The sequence below is a fragment of the Mytilus edulis genome, chromosome 8, assembly GCF_963676685.1.
Source record: "Mytilus edulis chromosome 8, xbMytEdul2.2, whole genome shotgun sequence".
NCBI lineage: Eukaryota > Metazoa > Mollusca > Bivalvia > Mytilida > Mytilidae > Mytilus > Mytilus edulis.
The window spans coordinates 32,333,362-32,358,159 of NC_092351.1; the positions used below are offsets into that span (position 1 = coordinate 32,333,362).

General features: G+C 30.8%; 1 protein-coding gene across 1 annotated transcript in view; it reads right to left on the minus strand.

Annotated features, from left to right (window-relative positions):
* Positions 1-2,436: 2,436 nt before the first annotated feature.
* The window catches only part of LOC139485385 (glutamate receptor-like), a 35,353-nt gene continuing 12,991 nt past the window's right edge, over positions 2,437-24,798 (minus strand). Inside the window, exons 3-17 of the mRNA XM_071269833.1 lie at positions 23,084-23,329; positions 22,520-22,716; positions 19,682-19,735; positions 18,395-18,508; positions 17,374-17,544; positions 16,310-16,426; positions 15,211-15,324; positions 13,924-14,136; positions 12,291-12,637; positions 11,444-11,642; positions 9,779-10,023; positions 9,246-9,357; positions 7,739-7,876; positions 7,001-7,114; positions 2,437-4,451 (exon numbers count right to left, since the gene is read on the minus strand). Of these exons, the coding sequence (XP_071125934.1) occupies positions 4,377-4,451; positions 7,001-7,114; positions 7,739-7,876; positions 9,246-9,357; positions 9,779-10,023; positions 11,444-11,642; positions 12,291-12,637; positions 13,924-14,136; positions 15,211-15,324; positions 16,310-16,426; positions 17,374-17,544; positions 18,395-18,508; positions 19,682-19,735; positions 22,520-22,716; positions 23,084-23,329 (2,456 nt within the window). The 3' untranslated portion in view covers positions 2,437-4,376. The remainder of the gene's footprint in view (positions 4,452-7,000; positions 7,115-7,738; positions 7,877-9,245; positions 9,358-9,778; positions 10,024-11,443; positions 11,643-12,290; positions 12,638-13,923; positions 14,137-15,210; positions 15,325-16,309; positions 16,427-17,373; positions 17,545-18,394; positions 18,509-19,681; positions 19,736-22,519; positions 22,717-23,083; positions 23,330-24,798) is intronic.

Here is a 24,798-nt window from a genome sequence, read left to right on the forward strand (position 1 = left end):
AGTCAAACTCATAGTTTGAAAATATACTGACAACGCTATGGCTAAAATAAAACGACAAACAGACAAATGATAGTACAGGAGACAAAACATCAAAAAATAAAGACTAGCAACACTAACTAATCGTCGTACAGGGATATCGTATAGGAAACATTTAAACTCAATGTTATTTTATTTATAGGTCATCAGCCTGCTCAGTATTACAAGTTCGTAAAGTCTACATCAAGAATTTGTTGTCACACAATTACAAAAAGAACTAAGTAATTATTATTCTTCTGAATCTGACATGTTATTTGAATTTAGATTTTAAATTCTTCATGTAAGATCTAGACTTCTCTTGAAAAAAAATATTATGATAGCAAATAAATGTATACATGTTTAAAAACAATGACCACGCGGTAATAATTTACATAGGTCGCAGTAGTTGCGGGTTGCATCTAATCAAAAAACGCCTTCTAGATGATCACGTGTAAATGTGGAAGATATAGATAAACAATGACCACGTGTAGATTGTATAACAGTCTTTACTCCCAAACATCGGACAATCAAGTAACTAAAGTTTGTAGGTACGTTTTTCGAGCAAATATTTGAATGTCAACGTATATTTTGAGCTCCTGCTTTGTAAACACTACAATGTGTACAGCTTAGAACTGAAAAGACTTCAAGCGCTGCCATTGGTCATAAATGATGTAGTCGAAATGGACGCGACTTCTATCTACCGTACTTTAGATAGTGCAGCATTGTGATCACTTATCTTGGCTTAATCTGACGAAGTTGGAGAGGAGGGAACTGGGTCGCAACCCTTGGCTACCGGAGATGGACAAAATGTGAAGCAATTCAAAAAAGGAAACCAACTGCTTAATTTTAGCATTACAGTAATGAACTACTACCAAAATGAAGCCAAAAACGATTAAAGATCGACAACTACTGGTGTATTAAAAGTTTGGTTCCTTGGCTTAAAAAAGGCACATAACGTTTTTGATATGACTTACATTTAACAGTGGTTTTTCTACAGAACACAGGACAAACCGTATAAAGCAAAGCAGTAGTAAAGACCTTTACTAATTGCATCCATATAAGTACAACAAAAACAATAATATTAAAGACATCAAGTACCGATAGAACATAGTTACCCTTCAGTTTTTAAAAGGTAGTTTAACATCGAATAACAACTTCTTTTAAAAATACACCATGTTTTTATTTATATCTTGTGTTTTGTCTTTTCGTTTCATTTGTATTAAGATTGCTGTCTCCTTTGCATGAATTTGATACATATATGTATATTGGTATATGCATTGTTGTTGATTTGTATCTTGTGTTTTGTCTTTTCGTTTAATTTGTATTAAGTTCGCTGCCTCCTTTGCATGAGTTTGATACATGTATGTATGTTGGTATATGCATTGTCGTTGGTTTATATCTTGTGTTTTGTCTTTTTGTTTCATGAGCATTATTATAAGTTTGCTGTCTCCTTTGCATGAATTTGATACATATAGGTGTTTATTTATAAAATGTTTATATTCCTTCTTACGATGTAATTGATTAAGTGGTTAAAAGTATTGTGAAACTAAAACTTATCGATCAAAGTCCTTGTTTTGAATAGTATTATGAAAATGGCAAGTATTTAATTTTGTCTCCAAAATGTTTGAAAGCTGAATTTTATTTTAGTGGAGTTAGTGTCTTCCCGTTAATTAATTTACCGATATTTTCACAGCATGCAGTTAGAACTTCGGCCACCTCACAGCGCAAGTACCAAGTGCAAACGGTAATGACATGAAAGAACGTACAGATACGTGCTCTGTTAGCTAAGGTTAAGATTTATAACTGATTCTTAAAGAGCACATACAAAATAACTAATCATGGAAAAATGTTTCGGAAAGGTTGGTAATATAAACAAAAACGCAGAGTTAATTAAAACAACATCATGGCACTGTCAATTCACTTATTTGTCACTTGATTCAAGTACTCTTTGTTGGTTGTATATCAATGCCATAATCCAGTAAACTTTGACGACAAACTCGAAAGAAAATTAGCTTTCGATCAACAATTACAGAATGAATATTATATGTCGATAATACATTATAGACTCGTAATTATTGAAACAAAAGACTTGCATACAAGAATTTGTATTGTATATAAAAAAAAATTAATTAACTAATTTAAATAACATTAACATTAAATGAAACTCCTTTCATATGCCTTTAAACTTACAATCTGAAAATAATTTAAAGCATATTAAGTATTCTAAAATGCATTCTGAAAAATTTATCCAATACAAATATTTTAATCGGCTATGGACTGATTAACTTAATTTGTAAATATTGAGATTTTGTATAATTATCCTGAAAAATACACATTTATAGTATGTGTTGCAAAGATTGAATTGACATGGACAATAATGTTAAACATTTCGTTATGTGTGCATACAAACAAGCTTTTAAAAAAGCAATACTATTTCGATTTTATTGAAAGACATAAACAGTACAATTAACTCCTATAACAATGTTTTCTTTTGCACTTGAAATTTCATGAACTGGTTGTGACATCATTTAACAAAATTACACATAAAACAATAGTTTTCGTTTCATTATATAAATACATATTATAATAGGTGCAAACAAGGTTATGTTATATAATAGAATACTACAAATAAAAATGAGTGTATAATATTTTTGTATGCAGAATATTTAACAAATATGTACAAAATGACTACATGAATGTTGTGGAACTAATATACGAATAAATTAATAAAGGTGAAATATTAACACTAACAATGTATGTCCAGATATCTGGAAGCTGTAGCAATCAATTTCCCTAATTCCGTTGGCAAACAAACCAGTTTAATGAACTTTGATAAACCCGTGACACGTTGATTTGTGTCTCTTGTATAAACATTGCACGCGGCATTTTGATGTTGCCTACAATTTTGTACTGGTCTCGTTAGGTATATTGTTTAATTCTGAATGCTCATTAGACCTGTCACGAAAGGATACGTTTTGAATTAAAAGGAGATGTTCAGTATCTTAAGAATTGGATATTACAACTAATTATATTTCACATAATAACATTACACTAACAAATCATAGCACATTTTTGTACATTGTAATGTTATCCGATTGTTTTTAATAAGATGAGCAGATACAGATGATATAATGTTGTTTTGTTTCTATTTTGCAGACGATTTCAGGAAGGTGACACTGTCAATGTTTCTTTTTAAATCTTGAATTGCCTTCTATTACTTAAGCTTTCATTACTAGTGTCTAAGCTAAACAAATATAACAACAGTTAGATATGTGTCAATTAAAGTACATCAATTTTCTTATATAAAATAAATCCACACAAAAATGATACAAATATCAGTTTATTTTGTTTGGTTTTACATTTGTTTCAAACAAACATATCAGTTGTTTCACGTAGAAATATCCATCTATGGAATGAAACAATTATCAATTTATTAAGTATAGCAGAGTTATTTCTTGCAATTCAGATTGTTTAAGGTACATAAAGAAAGACTGCAATAATGTTAAATGATCTGTGGCTTTCTCATATCTCATATACACTTGGACAGCCATTGTACTTTGTGTTATGATATCTTTAAGTAAGCACAATAACTTAATATGTGTATACGAATTATATTCCAATTCAGTGATTATACATGTTAAAGTATTTCGAATTAATTGCATACATATAAGGGTTCAATTTCGCATTAACCATTTTAAGCAACAACAAAACAAAAAACAAAGGTGCAAAATACAGTTATAAATTAAATTTACAATCGGTAGCTATAATACGACAAAATAAGAAGAGTCTACACTATTCTCTGTTATATCTAGCTATCATGACTGCAATTGTTTTTGTTTGTTCTACATTATTGTTTATATTCAATTATTAAGTCTATACGTATATACATATATAGTGGACCATGCAAATGTAGAAATCGTAAGGAATTAATGTAAATGTCAAAGGATTTGTTGATTTTACCAACATATTACTTAAATTTACAGTATTTCACTCTATCCTATATCTCTTCGTGGTGAAATTTAATACAGAATAATAATTTAAATTTTCAACATTGAACATGTTGAAGGGTAAACAAATAATACATTGACACCATCAAAATCTTATAACGACATTATGATATCGTTAACAACTTTTTAATCACATATTACTGTGTTGTAAATAAAATTGTAATCAAATGTAATTAAAGATACCAAATGTAAGTGCAATTGTCGATGATGATACACAATGAACATCATTTTAAATCTGTTTAGATTGAACATACACAAGTGTGCTCTTTAATTTGTTGAACATCTTTTACTCGTATATCATAAATATATATAAAAAGAACTCAATATCACAATCATCAGTTTAATTCCTTGGTGTCATACTTGAGTATGTGTGTTTGTATCAACATAAGGATCAAATCCTGGAAGCTGTGTTGGTCCTGTATATGTATACTGTAAAAGAAAAAAGCATTATTTGTATGTTGACTTTAATTGTTTTTGGTGGGTTTTTTTTTGTTGCTTCGAGTATCATACAGGCATGTTTTCCCTATTATCACTTTTTATTTCCTTATCTGTCAAATGTGACGGCCACGGATGAAAAGGAACACATATCTTAATCAACGTTGTACAAGATGTTTTTGAAATAGCACATTTGCCGTATCCATATCGTGTAGCATGCAGTTTAACGCTTACGGAGGCTCAGAAAAAAAAATTGTGTTTTTGTCTTCATTACAAATTTTTTTTTTACTTTATTAGTTGTTACTTTATCATACGGAACAAAAATCATTCCAAAAAGTCAATACGTGTTTGCCTAGATGACTTTCAAAATGCATATATCATTAAAAAAGCTCCAAATTATCTCCCTTTGGTTAAAAAATGCCATTTTTTGCATTAAAATTGAAATATCTTTTTTTCTGTAATTAACATTTTTTATTTCGATATTATTTTTATTTTTCCTATTAGTTCAACAGAAAAAAAAGTAATTTTACAAAAATGTATGCTTCTCTCGAAAAATAAAGGCAACAGTAGTATACCGCTGTTCAAAACTCATAAATCCATGGACAAAAAACAAAATCGGGATAACAAACTAAAACCGAGGGAAACGCATTAAATATAAGAGGAGAACAACGACATAACACTAAAATGTAACACATATAGACAAAATCCCACGAGAATAACAAATATAACATATATATATAACATCAAAACCAAATACATGAATTTGGGATAGACAAGTACCGTGACACGTCTTATCGCAATGTGAATTTACACTCAAAAATAAGAGAAAACAAACGACACAACGTTATAATGTAATACACACAGAAACGAACTATAATATAACAATGACCATATTCCTGACTTGGTACAGGGCATTTTTAAAGGAAAAAATGGTGGGTTGAACCTGGTTTTGTGGCATGCCAAACCTCGCACTTTTATGGCCATGTGAAATATAACATCAAAATGACAACACAGGACTACAATATAAATAAATTGGAGAACACAATTGACAAAGAATCACACGAACAACAGCCAACAAAAGGCAACAAGTTCAAAATTTTAATACGCCAGAAGTGTATTTTGTCCACACAAGACCTATGTGTGACGCACAGATACAAAAGTTTGAAAGCCGAAACGAGTACAAAGTTGAACAGCATCGAGGACCAAAAGATCAAAAAGGTTGTGCCAAAAACGGCAAGGGTTTTCTGTTAAGTTACCAGAAAATACCTATAATTTAGAGTAATTTATACAGATTGTGAGCTTAAATGAACTTAAATGTTTTTATTCTTTTTTCTATGAAATATAAGATTAAGTTCATTTACAGAAAAATATGGGGAAATCCTATGTTAGAAAAAAAAAGGTTTATGCCCGCGAGCCCCCTTAACAGTCAATATTAAATAGCTCAAAACGGAAGGCAGCTTGGTTGTCGACATGATAAACATCATTTCCATTATGACATTTCAAAAACATGTATTTACATTTTCGATTCAAGACCATGAAATTGTGTGTGTTGAAAATAATACAGGCAAAGTTTATGCTAGTTATTAGGTGTTTTGTTTCTGTTCCGTCGTTGGTTTGATTCTAACGGTGCAAACTTTATAGTAATAGTAGTTCTGGTTTTGCAAATTGTTAAAGACCGTACGGTGACCTATCGTGACTACCTGTTACGTCATATGATATGTCTAGAAATAAGTCTCATTTGTAAACGTACCACATATTCATATTTTTATTTGAATTTAAAAAGATGTGTTTACACTAGTAATTTTAGGGCCCTTTATAGCTTGATGTTCGGCGAGAGCCAAGGCTCCGTGTTGAAGGCCGTTCATTGACCTATAATGGTTTACTTTTATAAATTGTTAATTGGATGGAGAGTTGTCTCATTGGCACTCACACCACATCTTCCTATATCTAATTAGAGACAATTCAAACTAATCCAATCCAAAACAGGAAAAATGAGGTTTAAAGTATTAAAACAATAAAGAAAGAAAAATACAGAAGAAAACACAAATAGAAGAAACTGGTGACCTATATGTAAATACTCGTGGAATATATGTTTTACATGAAAATGGGAAACATGAATCGTTGACAATAACAAAACATATAACTCATCAATAAACAACAATAAAAAAACACATGGTCAAGGTATCACAACTCTTCACATGTATAACACGTGGAAATAACAAGAAAAACTTAGAAAGATCATATCATAGGGAACATGTGTACCAAGTTTCAAGATGATTGGACTTACGCTTCATCTAAAACTTCCTTGACCAAAAACTTTAACATGAAGCGGGACAGACGGACGAACAAATCGACGGATGGACGCAAGACCACAAAACATAATGCCCATACATAGGGCATAAAAACACATGGTCAAGGTATCATGACTCTTCAAGTGCATCACACAAGGAAATAAAAACTGAAACAGTGCAAACAACTAATTAAACGATGCAGTATAAATATATTTAAATGCAATTTATAACTGGCAATTCATAAATACTTACTGTTCCTGACGATCCAGATTTTTTCAAAGGAGTTGTTGATTCTGGATTACCCGAATCCATAGATCCTCGGAAAGATAAGCGAGCTTTGTTTCTGACAATGGTACCAAACCCTTGCTGCACATAAGTAAATGATTGCGTACATGAGAGAAATTGACAATTTTGTTATATTTTACATTATAAATAATGTTTTACAATGGAAGAATTGAAATAAAGATTTATCAAACACATACACCAGCATGATTTCTTTTCTTTGTTAGTATTTCTATGAAATATAATGAAAATGTGTTACTCTGTGAGATGAGGTGAATGAACCTAACTGTTTGTGTACCCTATATATTATTCTGCCATGCAATGTCGTCGGTTCATTACTACAATTTAAGTAAACGGTATTGTAAGTGAACAAACAAGTCACCATTAATCCACCATTTTCTATATTTGAAAATGCCTGTACCAAGTCAGGAATATGACAGATCTTGTCCATTCGTTTTTGATGCGTTTTGTAATTTGATTTTGCCATGTGATTATGGAATTTCCGAATTGATTTTTCTCTAAGTTCAGTATTTTTGTGATCTTACTTTTTCAGACATTTCGAAAGAATGACAACTCTTGGTATAAAAAATATTTATAACTATCATAATTTTTTCATTAAAAACATTTCGCCAGCTTTTAAACATTTATGCAAGATATACGTGTTTTGTTTTTATGTTAATTATAAGAGTTGTTGTGCTTTATGTTTACCTCGGATTTTCTGGAATCCACGATAGACCTATACAGGAATTCGAATCCAGCAATGATAACCGACAAGCTTAAACCCCCAATCAAAATGTAGAAAATACCAGCTACGTTATTTAGTTTCAACTCTGCTTCGCTGCCATCCTGTTAACGAAAATAGTCATCAGCATTGGATTTTGTTATGAGACACTGATAAAATATTATAAAGCATATGGCAAAAATGGACAAAAAGATAATACAGGTTTGGATGTACTACAAAGTATTATAAAATATCATAGTGATGAAAAACAGAATGACGAACTGAAATGATACCTATGTACTTTTCTGTTTCAACTTTGCAGCAAACATTTCAATTTGTACTAAAAACCAATATTTTGCGCTCCTATTACGTCAATCACAATTGCGTCTTTGGTATATATTCTACTGTTACACTTACTCCAATGCACCCGTATATTGACTGAGATGTGAATATTATGACGCGGAATTAGGGTCATAAACATCGGATTTAGCATAAGCTTAAATCATTTTACCATATGCTATATTATAATTTAGCATATGCTAAAATAATTTTAGCTTAAGCTAAATTCATTTTAGCTTAAGCTACATTCATTTTAGTATAAGCTGAATTCATTTTTGCATAAGCTAAAATCAATTTAGCATATGCTGAATTGTTTAGCTTATACGTAAATGTTGGCGCGGAATCAAGGACATAAATATTAAAATTAAAGTTTATTTTAGCATATACTTAATGAATTTAGCTTGTGCTAAAATGATTTTAGCTTCTGCTTAAATGAATTCCGCTTATCCAAAAATGAATTTAGCTTATACTAAAATTATTTAAGCACATGCTAAATTATAATATAGCATATGCTAAAATGATTTAAGCTTATGCTAAATTCGATGTTTATGACCCTAATTCCGCGTCATAGAATATCCATAATAAAAGTGGAAATTAATGTCCGACTGTATTCTAACATTTCAATTTTTGCCAGTGTGAACATGTTTTCCCTATCAATGAGATTAAAATGAAAGCCCATAAAGTCATTCCGGGTAAAATTTAACCAACAAGTCAAATCGTCTTTACATTTATTAAAGTTAAATACTTGTATATCTTTTAGATACATTTAGTTTTATTTGCAACTTAATATCATGAATATAGAGTTGTGGTATGATTGGCAATAGGACAACTATCCATCAAGTGAATGAGAGGTTAGCAGCTATTGGTTAACGTATGACAAACAACAACGAGCCATTGAATGCCCTGATATGGAAAAAGTGTTAATCAAATCTTTGCTCTTTAATTTAATTATCTAATAATAACTAAGCTAAACGAATTTTGAGTTGCACTGTTTTATTTTTTTTAAATATAACGTTCCTATAACTAAATATAAAAAAGAAGATGTGGTATGATTGCCAAAGAGACAACTGTCCACAAGAGACCAAAATGACACAGACATTAATAACTAAAGGTCACCGTACGGTCTTCAACAATGAGCAAAGCCTAATTGCTTACCAAAGCTGCTGATGGTTTTCCACACTCTGATCTCTCATCCCACCACTTTTTCTTTAATGACTGTAATACTCCTTTCTCTCTTAAGTGGAGAACTGCAAGCGTTAATGAATCTCTGTAAGATAAAGAAGTGTATCAAGAAAACATCTCATTCGTTTTATTTGTCTGACCTTGAGTTCTCGTCTAATATTTTTAAAACAGGTTTAGTTTTGCAATATTTTGACATGCATTCGTTTAAGTTTGTTGATTGGTGCACTCGTCGAACAATCCATTCTTATGATATTTAACCTTCCGGAGCACCTGAGATCACCACAAGCTTTTGGTGGGGTTCGTCTTGCTTAGTCTTTAGTTTTATATGTTGTGTCTTCTGTACTATCATTTGGCTGTTTGTCTTTTTATTTTTAGCCATGGCGTTGTCAGTTTATTTTCTATTTATGAGTTTGACTCTCCCTCTGGTATCTTTCGTCCCTCTTTTTTAACGCTATTGGAATATATCACAAACAAGTACTGAACAATAAATAAATGTATTCACATACCTTAAATCGGATCCGATTGGTGTTGCGATTCCATAACCCTTTGAATCCAAATTATTTCCTACTTTCATTGTATCGCATGGTTTTCTTGTATTTTTATATTCGTTCGTTGACGACTCAATCAAATACGCATATTTGCCATTTTCATCTCGAACTCGTTGTACACCTTCACTTGTTGTCTTTGCAAATACATCTTGTGCAGAAGTCATATAGGCCCACATACGTTCGTAAATGGCCACTTTTGAAAGCTATAAAGCAAATTAGTTCATCACATTACAAATGTACTATCGACACATTCAAGACATGTGTATAAAAACACATATATCTATTGATGATTTTTTATTTAAGGTATTTCGAGTATAAAAAGTAGCTTTCTCTAAATCATGTAAATTGAGGTTGACTTCATTTCTGCCGAGTTTGTGAAAGCAATGAACATAGATTGAAGATTTGTTTCAAACAGAAAGGAGACGGAAACTTTCTTCTTAGGACTTGTATTCGAAACTTTTACTAAACAACAAGAGACTAATAGATCCATGTATTTGCTTTTACATAAATCGTGTTGTGAGTGAAGCAAATGTAAATATCTTTTGTTTCTTAAATAACTTTAATCGGGGAGTAAAACTCTTAATTTAAGGTGGTATGGGTGTCTTTCGCCATCTTTGATTGTACAAAACATAGAATCTAAGGTCGAGATTTTCAATCAAGTTATTTTCGTTTGTTTTAGTGTTACATATTTGTTTTTCGGTCATTTTTTTATACAAATAAGGCCGTTAGTTTTCTCGTTTGAATTGTTTTACATTGTCGTATCGGGGCCTTTTACACCTGATTATGCGGTATGGGCACTGCTCATTGTTGAAGGCCGTACGGTGACCTATAGTAAATGTCTGTGTCATTTTGGTCTCTTGTTGATGGTTGTCTCAATCATACCACATCTTCTTTTTTATATTAGCAAAAATTGATGCAGGAATAAAGATAACTAATGTGAATTTGCATTTAAACGAACAAATTTATAATATCAAAACTTATAATTAATTATATTTTTTCAGGTGTAGATTATTTTAGCTTAATTTTTAGTGTTTTTAAATTGGCATTAAAGGGGAGTTAACTCTGCAATAGTGCATTTTCTGAAGGAATGTACATGGAATTTAGCTATTTTGTATTTTAGCCGTAAAAAAGGCACGGTGACCATGTCTTTTCTTTTGATATTCTCAATGCATTTTCTTAAAGCTATCTTCTCATATTGTATTTCTATAATTCTATTATATAGTTTAGCTAATAATCACATTATAATGTTTTTTCCTGTATATTCCATACGAAATGTGTCATTTTGCGCGGTGACCTATAATAATTTTTATTATATTTTTGAACATATATCAATATGTACTACGTTTTGACAAAGTATTAACAAATTCAAGCATTTTTAGTTTAGACTCCCATACCACCTTAATAAAATACAATTATTTGCTTTTTTGCATGATATATTTCAAATAATTGCATTCTTTAAATTACTTAAATCATCATATGACCGTGACCTCAACATTTCGTTGTATTATTAATCATGCATTTGCATGTTCATGAAAACTGTTTAATCTCAAAATATTACGTCGATGCGCCCCTTATTGCATAACAAGATAGGAAATAGACAACTACAGTCAAATTCCAATTTACCCTAAAGAAGTCAGCTGTAGTTCCATACTCATATACACCATACTGAATTTGTGTCTGTTTAGCCAAATCTTCTGCTGATTCAATGGGTGTGTTCATTCTTTCCACTGTAAGGAACGCAGCTAAGTTTGCAGTATATGAGGATATAATGATTAAAGTGAAAAACCACCATACACTTCCGACAATTCTACCAGAAACAGATCTGAAATCATATTAGAAAATAAGCATTTGTAATTAAACCAACACCAAAGTTCAATGCATTTTTGGGGATTTGTTTTACAACAACGTTTGTGTCTATTTTAAGTAAGGAATTTCCTTATCAGTTTTTTTTAATATCTACTGAATAACAGGATCTTGAATTAGGAAAGGCACATACTTATTGTAGCGTGGTTAAACCTGTGTGCGAGTGCTAAACCCTTTTCGTATCCGACACACAACATAATAATAAAACAGCTGTTAAATCAATTCGAGTTGACTATCAGATACGAAAGATGGACAAAAAAAATGAAAACAAATGACACAAGGTAACGATTTAAGAGAACTCACAGTAACTAAAAGAAAGTTATAATCCCCTTTTCAGATAATAATAATGAGTGCACAATGTCTTCCGAGCATATCAATGATTACAAATAAAAAACAATTAATAATTACTTCATAAATGGTACGAGAAAGAATGACTGTGTTAAATCCATACACACAAATATCGACAGAATCTTGGACCATAAATTTTCATAAATGTAAAATAATCCATAATCTTATATTTTTTCATTAACTGGTTCTTTTAAATTTATGTCGTTTTATAAACTTTTATGATTTTTTATAAAGTTTTACAATTTATAAAATGACTTACTTTGGACTGATATCACACCCTTGTTGCATGAAAGCACCAAGCGAATACCATAAACTGTTTGATATTGTAAAGTCATTTCGTATTGTCCTGTCGTCTTCTATATGCCATTCTGTTGGACTAAATCTACTGACAAGGAATAATACTACACTAACTCCAACATAAGCAAACAAAATGCACATCCAAATTTCATAGGACAAAGGGTCCATAAATGAAAAGGTGTGTGCTTTTTTATTCGTTGGTTTCTTTATCATGATACTGATGCCTAAACTCATAAAAGGTTTTGTAAAATCAACAACTCTTTCCCGTTCTGATGATATTGTCATTGCTGCAAATGCAATATCAGCAATCTGTAAAGAAAAGAAGCTATGCTATGGTTACAATTATCCTGTATACCAGTATTAACTCCTAAAAGATTTATAATGAATAATTTTCACAGTTATGTGTACTGTTAGCTTTCAAAGAGAGACAAAGCTGATCAATCTTTATTAAGATAAAGATAAGCATTTACTGTTTATAAAGTTTACAAACATTAATGATACCAACTTCAATGTACCATATTCTCATTTTAACAATAAATGTCTCTGTTAATATGTTCGCGGTTCATTTATATGATAACCAACACAAATGTAGTTCAATTACACGGATGCCCCATCCGTACTATCATTTTCTATATATAATATTTTAGACAAAAATAGTATAATATATCAAATTTTTAAGACTCTTATAATATAAAAGTTATACTGAAACATAAGGAACCCTTGATAAGAAATATTTTGTCTAATCTGAAACCTGATTTTTTTATTCCATATGCCTAGTTCATCTAATTTTATTTAAATAAAAAGTAAAAACTTCTCTACAACTATGTTTTCCCAGATTTTGGTTGAAAAGGCTATTTGAAGATAATACATTATATTCAAAGTTGGGAACAAGTGAGAAATATCTCTTGAATTTTAAAACATTCTCACATTAGAAAAAAAATAAAAAAGAGGTGGTAAGAAAATGAAAAAGATTGTTAACAAAATTCAGAGAAAGCTCACATGCATATCTTCAACCTTCAGAAGTGTAACTTGGATATAATTAAAAGAAAAAGTAATTGAGGTATAACTTCTGTTGAAGATAAAAACCTTCTTTTTTCAATTAAATTTCCGTACAACAGAACGCCTACTATTATTTGATCAATTAAATAATAACAACAATAATTTTAGTTAACTATCTGATGAAAAAAAGTAATCTGGCTTTAAACTAATGACGACCCATACATAATTTATATAATTCATACACGTTTAAAACAACTGTCCAAGGAAAGAAATGGTATTGTATATATTTTTTTATATTTCTAGAGGAATCCGTAGTGCTGGTTTTTATCAACCATTTCATATATTTTGTGCCGTTTTCTTTAATTAATGTAGTTTTGTTAAATGTTTGCAATGATTACACCCACCTTAATCATGCAGATCATGTTTTAAGTTGTGTATGTTATCATGTAGCAATAATTAAACTGCAATCATTTTGCCCTAATATGGACACTGTGATTTGCTAATATTTTTTTTAATGTATTTGTTGTTTCCCTTGCTATTGCATTATGTCGAATATGTGTGCGTTTCTTTTTTAGTCATGTATGACTCGTACTCACCCCTCTGGTTAATTCTCCGATCACACCATTCCATGTGCCATTTTCCAGTTTTTTGCCATATGTTCCATCCCCAGCGATACATAGTGTATAATTAAATTTAAGATAATCAGATACTTTATCTATCAGATCTATTATATAACCTTGGAAGTTTTCTCTTCCACATGTAGCTCCTATTTGTTCTCCTCGCTCTGTCCACATCACATAAGGATCTTCCTGTAAAAAGTGTTTATTTTTGAAAGGAAAATTCCACTTTTCTGTTTGATTTTTGTTTAAGTGTCAACTTTAATATCGTAAGATAATAACTCCATTGATCTTTAATCGTAAATCGAGTTTCACCTTCTATTGGACATGGAGATATTTTTTACCTAGTAAGTTAACTTTTTCTACATACCTCACAGTTTAGAGTGGTAAACGTGGCGTTTAAGAACAATCAATCAATCAATCAACCAATTTAATTTATGTTTTGTATCTCGATAAAAATAACAAGCTGAAAATTTGAAAATTGTTTGGTTAAGCAGGCTATTTCTGTTTATATTGTAAGGTTTATGATACGGGAATTGACAAATATCCGGCGTTTCAATAAGCTCCTGTTTTGTCTTTCTAAGCGGGAATCAAGCAATGATTTCAACTGATTTGAACTTCGACATTCATGCTTACATGACTTTTTGTTACACTTAACCTAAACCTATCTATATGGTGTTTGTATTGCTTGTCTTTGTCTGTCGGACATTTTGTTATCCGTCTTTAGTCTTCCTATTTTTGCACTTATTGTTTGGTTTTTACGTTTGAAACATATAAAACATAATTTCTTGTTGATGCTGATAAATTTTATGTGTCGTTTTGATGTAAATTGGTTTAAAAGTATTTCCATTAAAAATTATAAAGAATCCACAAAAAGACTTTCACTAAGCGGTATCTTGATCATTTTCCGTTCATCTTATACATTGGCAAACTGGAGAATGAAATTAACAATATATTGTTTTAGGAATTTATTTAGTTAATTCACAATGAAGTAGATACAGTTAATACATAGTTCTCATAATCCATTGTGCATACTTCAATTATTAACTTTGCAATGAAACCTGTATATTTTTACACGTTTTGAAGGTAACGAAGCAACAACTATTGAAAATACCCACAAAAGTAAAATTATTAAATTGTTACAAGTTACAAATGCAAGACGCATCGGTAACAGTTTTTGAATGAACGAAAAAGTGAAAGACTATTCTTGTTCGATTGCATGAGTATATAATAGTATTGTTATTGTTAAAACGCATAAATTGTCACCTTGACTGTGGTTATCCGTCGAACTATTTGTATATTTGTTATATTTGATCTGGGAGGTGTTTGTATCTCTGGTTCGTGTAACTGTAGCTGTGCTGGTGGGTTAAAAACTCCAACCTTCAAAAAAGAAAACATGATTACACATGGTCGTCTCAAATATATTATATATTCAAGAGATAATGAAACGAGTTTGAAACTGCTGCAAAATATCGGTCCAAGATAATATAAGCATACACAATTTTCAAGAATCACAAATGAACCCAAAAGCAAATAAAGGAGAGGATTGATTTGGAGAAGAATCAGGTAGCGATATCAAGATGCTCATTTTGCCACTTAACTGTTAAAAAAGTATTTCTAAATTGTAGACAAATTTATATATGTATTCACAGAGTTTATTTCTAAGCGCAATGTCTTAATACGTTAAATTACGTACGTTCTTATGCAAATGAATTTTTACAAATTGTCAATACTTACAAACATTTGAACAAATATTACGTTGTGATTCAAACTTTAATAATTCAGCTTACTACTATCAATAGCAAACGGGATGTAGAATTGTCATTTGATACCAACATTATGATTATAAATATGTATAAATCGTTGATATTGCTGTTCGACATTTTGTCATGTGGGGGCAGTTTGTAGGTCTTTAAACAGTGTGTATGCTTCTCATTGTTGGAGGATGTTTTGTGACATAAAGTTGCTTACATCAACATATTTTCGTCTCTGGCAGACAGTTGTCTCATTACAATCATACTTAATTTAGATCTCCTTATAACAAACAAAACAAGATTTAAAGGCAAATTCTTGAATGATTTTAAAATAATGCTTTCTTAGCATTTTAGATTTGAAAAACTATTCGGAATAATATTGTACTTGACTTTGTAAAGTCGAATCATACTATCCAAACGTATTCCAAAGATGTTCATCAGAGTTTGTGTCAAATTTTCAACCACTGTATAATGTTGGTTTTTTTTTCTTGTTTTAAATGTGTTTCATATAAATGTATTACAGTAATTAAAATATGAGACGTCATAGCTAAAGCAGAACCCATAGGAACAAAATCACCAAAGAGGAGAATAGTAACAATAAATTGACATACCTTAGCTATTTGCATATTCATTCTAGTTTCAAAAAGTGGAAGTTTGAACTCCTTTCGCCAGCCATTTTCTTGAAACTTTATAGGATTTTCACTATCACTCTTTCCATCATACTCTCCCTAGAAACAGATCACAAAATAATCAAATCGTCTGTTTTATGTATTACTCAGCACAATGTGCGATGTTATTCTATTAGACATGAAAATGTTAAAAGAATGCATTCAATCTTTAGTAGTACGCACAGTGTGTTGCGCATTAATCGACGACAGCAAGACCTCTTATGATCACTAGTAATACTTAAGAGGTCAAGTACATATCTCATTTAGATACTTTTTAACGAAAGCCATAAGACTTATTTATTGAAATGTCAACTCTACTATGAAAATTACGACTGAAGTTGTTAGTATGTTAACATGATGCGTACGTTCAGAAATAAATCTACTCGTAACTTTGATACACTTTGAATAGTTAAGAGTCTACAAGAATCATCTGTCTATTGTTTTGGGACTGTTTGGTGTCCTCTCTTGATTTCGTTTTTCTGTGTTTGTTTGCTGTGCATTTACTTTTTCTTCATTCCCTTTTATTTGTAAAGGAGTTTCTATATAACAACATTCAAAAACGCGTTTTTGAATTATTCCAGTACTCATAGTTATATGAGTTACTTGCAACAAGAATAGTCTACTTCAAGAAAGAGAAACAAATGAAGCTAATTTCATAAAAAAAACCACGTATTCAAATAAATAACACCATGAACGATTCTGGAAAAAAAAATCGATTTTAAGGAGATAAAATAATAGGTTTGTACCTCTCTTATAGCATTCAAAACTCGTTTTCCTGGCCTAAATGCAATACTGCGTTCATTGTCCCTACACTTGATCATTTCGTCAGGATTACGGATCTGGGTGACTAAAGGAGATAAAATAATGGGTTTGTACCTCTCTTTATAGCATTCAAAACTCGTTTTCCTGGCCTAAATGCAATACTGCGTTCATTGTCCCTACACTTGATCATTTCGTCAGGATTACGGATCTGGGTGACTAAAGGAGATAAAATAATGGGTTTGTACCTCTCTTATAGCATTCAAAACTCGTTTTCCTGGCCTAAATGAAATACTGCGTTCGTTGTCCCTACACTTGATCATTTCGTCAGGATTACGGATCTGGGTGACTGGATCCGTTAGTTTCTTCAAAGCTCTATGGAAAACCATGACTGCATCTTCAACAAGTACGTCCCCATACTAAAATCATAACGTCAATTTCTACATATTTATATGATCATATTCAATGCATGTACCAAGTCAGGAATATGGCAAATGTTGTTCATTCGTTTGATGTGTTTTATCATTTGATTTTGCCATTTGATTAAGGACTTTCCGTTTGAATTTTCTTCGGAGTTCAGTATTTTTGTTATTTTACTTTTTACCATGTTATTCAACGGTAATGTTTCTCACAATTGGAAGAAATACAATTAACTTGTCAATTTAAATAATAATTTTAATGCAATCTTACTAAAAAATAAATTTAATTGTCGAAATCAACTGATAAGAACATCCAATGACGTTTCTGAATCGTCATTTAAAAAATAATAATTCAATGACGTGTTCATTGTTTTCATGTAGTTGGGTTACTATTGTTCATGTCATTTGATCGTTCATAACCTTTCATTTTGTGAGATTTTGTGAACTCCCATTTCGGATTAACTTTGGAGTATATGACAATAGAAATACTGGCAGATATCTGATTTAGATGACGTGACCGATTTTCTACAGTATATTTGTGAACAAATCAAAGAATATTAGCGAGACAAGAACAAATTATGAAATGAACAAAAACTGACAACTCCGTTAGTTTAAGAAAAATTAAATCCAATTTATACAAACAGTTTACTTTAACTACCGAAAATGCAATTGTGTTCTTTTTCTTTTTTTCTGATGTAAGTGTGCGATAGTTTCGGGGTAACGATGATAAATGTCTTTAAAGTTCATGTTGTAATGTATTTCATTTAAATAAGCATATTTGCAGCGTAAAAATTAAAGCATATTCTCAATTTTATTTACGATGTTAAATCGCTATTTTGTATGCACTTACTGTTCTCTTTTTGCGTGATTGTGTATTCCATGGTTCTGCTTCAGGGACTTTTAAACTGAATCCAGAAACGTTCATCCCAGCAGATAACACTGTAGCATTCATGTCGTTGATTCCCTAAAACATCATTTGTAAAATTTCTTAAATTCAACAATTTTCATTTTTCTGTGTATTGAAATACATTAAAAAGTATTGGTAAGTGGCGTCAATGATTTTCCTGGTTTAAGTTTTGTTATGTATTATTACAGTAATGCTTACTTGAAATTGCACATGTACACACATAAAGAGTAATACAAATTCATGATGTTAAGCAAACACACTATATTTAAGAATGACACATCATAAATATAATAACCAGCAAACGTGTTATCAAAAGTCACATTCAAAACCAGTGAAATTTATAGCAGTTTTACGTGCATTTTCAACGCATTTGTACATAACCTAACATCGTCCTAAGAAAAAGAGAAACCGTTTATCAGTGTCGATGCTGTAACGATTTTCGTTTTTAAAAACAATCAGAAAACAAGGCTGATATTTTTTAATGGTTCATTTGCCTTCATTTTTGCATTTAAATTTTCCAGGAAACCCTGAATTTATATCTTCCATTTTTTGTAAAACTCAATACAAATAAAACACTTCTGACAAAATGTTTCTTATTTCCACTATATTTTCTTCTAGTTTACACTAATTTGTCACCTATCATACTCCTCATAACCGTTAATCTATAGTTCCATATTTTTTCTATAGTACAGCGTTCATCCTGTTTGAAATATAAGGTTTATCTATGGAAGCTAGTTTCAAATTCTATATATTAGAAAAGGTTAAAAAATATTGACGAGACTGTCTATTTGTAAAAATAAATATAACAATCTGAATACTAGTATGTTGACAGAAGAATGTGTAGATTTACACTAGGCCGTTGAGCTTATTCAAGTAAACTGTTTAATAACTTCCAATCATGTGCACTGTCGTATATTTTACTTAGAATTCTAAATGCGGACTGAAAAATATATATCTTGCTGTCATAACCAATCCTATGATTCATTAATTGTAAGTCTGAACGAGGCTATACATAACATATTAAGAACACTTTTTCGAGTACGGTTAATGATATTGATAAGTAAACCTTCCAGAACGAATACGCTACGAGTCAAATATGTAATATATGACATATTATATAACAATCGAAGATTTGTATATTTGACTTTGAAACCTTACAATACAACAAATAATTAATCGTCGATACCATTGTTATAAACATATAGAGAGTTAATATTTGATAATACTAACCAAGTCAACAAGAAGAAAATGAAATCTGTTGTTGCTTATGTCTGGGTCATGCTTCTGGAAAAATAAAGACAATAGTAAATTCAATTGCAATAACATACTTACACTACAGTGCAGAAATTTAATCAGACAAGAACCCTAGTTGTAATTACTTCACACACGCAGTTAACTTTTAATTTTATCTAAGTAGTTGTTATTAAACAAATTAGTCCAATCCTGATATCTTATTTCAATACCTTGACTATGGTTCAAGTGCCTCGTTTCTTTGTATATTATCATAACATCTGATACTAAATGTTAACATTTCGGTCGATTAAGTCGGTTATCTATCCAACCCAGACGACACAATTAGGCAAACACCTAATAAATCAACGAGAAACACACTTTTCCGGACAAATAGTATACGCTGCTTACAAGCATAAGTTTCTTGATGCCTAAAACAGTAGTTTGTCAAAAGAAAACAGAATGAAAACATAAAGGATCGATCTAAATAGCTTCAAAATTACATCATTTGCAATAGAATGTATCTGGTTTTATCCCAATCCGGAAGAGTTATGAAATCAAACTTTTCATGACGTCACATACCAGTTGGCGTAAACTGGAAACTTTCCGAAGATACATGTTTACACCATCGTAAACAATTCAAACAAAAACATGCTTGCTTACATTTGTCTTTAAAAACATCGGTTCATAATGGTTCAACATTGCCAATTTTTCTCGATGTCAGTTCACTATTGATGTCCTTTTGGTTTTGTTTTTTTTGCAATACTTCATTATAACAAGAATTGTTTTTTTTAATTGATCCTGCTCGAATTTTTTTACCTTTCGCAGTAAAACATTTGTTAAATTCTTTATCAATATTACTTTTCACAATACACCACGTCCATCTTTATAACTTATTGCAAAATGGCAAAGGCGAGGGATACTATCGAAGCTAGAATGTCTGATTTATATTGATCTTTTTCTCGTGTTTTATACTGACTAGAATCTAAGATTTCAACGTTTCTTTTGTCAACCATCAATATTTTTCAGCTGTAAAATTCCCATTTGTTTCAATCGTATGAAGATAACATATCTTAATTGATACATTACGCTTGTGCATATAACATTATACGGACTTCATTTACAGATGTTGGCTCTTTGCACAGAAGCAGCAGAGATGTGAGTAAGGACTAATAAAATCGACAATACACAAGTGTTACGGTAACCATTACAACCATTACGAATGGTATGTGTCTCAACTCATTAGCGACATGTTTTGTAGTCTCAGATACCAAAATCGCGCATGGCTCATGGATGATGCACACATAGCAGGGTAAGATAATTCTGTCAACACACAGGTCTACCTTGTTCGTTTTGGAGTTGATGCAGTTGTCTCAGTTTTTGTTTGTTATCTGTAATTGTTCATCTTTATTGATTTATTATATTTGAACAACAGAAAACTACTGTTGTCCTAATTTTAACCATTTTTTTTTTATCATTAGTTCTCTTTTGTGTATTCATATTACACGTCTAGTATTGAAGATTTTATATTGCACGCTACCTGTATTTGTTTTTATGTTGTTTTTTTTTTTTTTTTTTTTTTTTTTTATGTTGTTGCATAATAACACAAACCCACCATCTTAAAACAGTCATTAAACGCAAAAAACAAAATTGATAATTTCAATACATAATAACAGAAATGAAACCATTTGTTGTTGAATCTGATCTGAAAAACAAATTCAGCTCTGTTCAGTTTTTTTTTTATTTAATCAATACAATGTTACCCACATAGACAAATTATCACATCAACAGAAAAACCTGTGTAGCCTACAACCAAAATTTTTTTAACAGATCCTATGATAAATTATTATCAGTGGAATATAAATTCAAGACGATGTGAATTAAATCGTAATAAATCGGATTATCGCTTTTTTGTGCTTTTTTCCTTTGATCTTTTTTTGTGATAATTTTCATATCATTCTACTCGCTTGAGATGGAAAACTATCGCTACAAACTAAGCATGCACGTGGCGTTGCTATCGAAATTGACGTCGTCATAGGTAAAATAGCGATAAAAAGATTATCATTGTTCATCTCAACTCGATTACCTTTCCCGGCTCAAGCGAGAAAAGCAATCTCGTTGAGATGATCACCGATAATCTATAAATCATTAAACAAGTGTTCAAACATGAGAACCAAAAGTTGCACTGTCTAAAATATAGGGAAACTTTCGGAGAGACTAAAGCCAGAAAAGTGCTTTGAATGTTACAAATGTATTAAGTTGTATTATTATTTTCTAATACTTGGTAGCTACATTTTACATGTAAATCCGCCTGTTAAATTTAGTCACCGATGGTACCATCAGCTCAGCAGTCGGTGCATCAGTATTAACATTATTTAAAACACGATTTTTTTTAATTTATTATCATTTTATAAACTAATATTGATTCCGCGCAAGCAAAATATAAATTAAAAGAATAGTCGTGGGAACTTTTTTAGATATTCATGTTGATATATTGCTTAAGTATAAAAAGAAAATACAAAAATAAATTTGACTACAATAAAGATGTAAATTTCGTATTTAATTTTATACTTCATGTTACGTATATCCGTTAATCACAAGGAAGCTGTCAATGGTATACTTAATTTTATAAGCTATGTCTAACTGCAAAACAAGTGTCAATGTGTTATTTTCTGTTGCACAGGGAAAATCATATATTTTAAACTAAAGTATAAGAAGACATCAAGGGGGCAATTAAGATAATCTAGATGATGAAAGACATCATGGGATTTAAACAAATGTTCAGAAACATTGAAGGTGAAATTTGAATAAACGATACAAAATATCTTTGATACCTACAATGGCTGTTATAACTTCCTGTGATTGGTCAGAAGTAAGGTCTAGAAATACTCTCAACGGTTCTTTTGTAATCTCATTATAAATATCCCGTAACATCTGGTGGCAGCTTTGTACCGACACTATACGCTTTACAATTATATCTAAGTCTAATTCCCTAAAATTGATGTCTTGGTATAGTTGTTGTAGTCTTACTAATCCTGAAAATAAATACACATTGTTGTGATATCATGCATTCTTTTAGTTGAGGTCAAGATGAGATATGTGGAATACAAGATTTGGTACTGACCATTTCTTCTTCAAAATGAATTTAGAACACTTATTTAAAATGCTTTTCAAGTCGGGTTTTGAATTGGTTGATCATATTCAAAATTTGTAACTTAAATAATAGCGAACAATTTACACTGAAGCAAACGTAAATAGAATCTACACCATCGTAATTTTGATTGTATTCGTTATTAAGATTTTTTAGGTTGGATATTTCAAATCAAATTGTAATTTCACATAAAAGTTGTTTTAGATATATATATATTAACGCGCCAAGTACAAAATTCATAAAATACATACCATCGTCTGTTTCATAAATGTAAAATATTTTGTTCCACTCTTTTAACTGTACCACATCAAGTAGTCCTTTTATATAGGCAGGTCTTATATAAAGCTGGTACGGGTCTGGAGACGATGACTGCTGTGGCATACTAAGAGAAATAAACGGAACTTTAAATGTGTCCGTATACGACTGGATTGTTGATAAGGCACATGACTGAAATGCTCCAAGGATTCCATAGACATTGTGTTCCAATAAATTACAAACTACAAGACAAAACGAAAAACGTTATTAATTTTCCTCCTTGTTTGTGTAACTATACAAAATTTCTTTTTAAACACATTATTAGATTTCGGCATTGTTATTGTTCCCCTACAACATTTATTTTCGTCATCACCTATATCAGATATGCAGGATTTAATGCACGACAAAGGAGGGCGCGATATCACCACTACATTTGTATTTTAGGAGGGGTTCGTGTTGCAAAGTCATTAATTTTCTATGTTGTATTTGTTGACTGTTATTTATTCTTTTGGTTTTCTTTATGAGTTTAAATGTTACTATCCAATTGGTATATTTCTGCTCTTTTGCATTACAATTGTATTATGGAAGTTTGATATTAATGAACAATTAAAACAGTTAAAAATAATGATACGAACTTAATAGACTATAATTATTAACTTGTGTTATGTTTTAAATAGAGCAAACAGTAGTATACCGCTGATCGATATATTTTTTTTCATACTTTGCTTTTAAATTTTGCATGTCATCTATTGTATCCTTCTTTGCACTGTATGTTGAGTTGTTTTCATGATTTTTTATATTTATGTAAATATTTTGTTATTCTGTCAATTTGAACAACTCATTAGAGCTTGTGTTTATGTAGTTTTTTGAATATCGACTTTAAATAAAACTTTGAGTTGAATAGAATTGAAATGAATCTCCATTTTTATAAAAAATGGACATTTTTAAAACACTATAAGACTCAAATGAAGAGTTACCAAGCAAACAATAACTTGTAAGAAAGACAGGTTTATAGACCATCTCAATAGTTTTATTTCAATACTCCATAGAAAATATAACACCATTTACTAACCATAGCAAGCACTATTGTATCATTCAAGTGTGATAAAAGGGTAAACAAATATTATAACGAGAAATGTGTTTATGTTAAAGCTCTTCAGTCTGCAAATCGCGATTTCAAGAACCGAAATGTCCCCATAACAAACCTATCAGATCGTCTGGGGAATAATGATTTATAGAAAATAATACCCATAAAAACATTCAAACTAATCGCTTTTAACTTGTGCGACGAAATGCATTGAATGGAAACACTGATACCACAGAATAAATCGTACTTTAGAAGTAAAGTTGATATAATTGATAACCTAACTTGACGTTGTTTTTATTTCAGATATTTGAAAGCAAAAGTATCAGCGACCGCAATCGATTAGAACGTACACAGTAGGGTAAAGATGAACGGTAGTTCTTCCATAATCAAATTTCTGTTTTATTGTCGAAAAGCATGGTGGAAACGAGATCGATTTCTAAGTTATATTTGTCCCTAGAGAAATGAGAATTTAATAATTTTCTTTACCTCGTTTCACATGGCGCATTGCGAAAGATATTAAGAATGACCGTCTAAAGAAATAACCGATGCTTAAAGATAATTATGATAAAAAGCATTTTTGCACGAAATCTTGTTGTTAGGGAGAACAGCAAATGAAGTTAATAC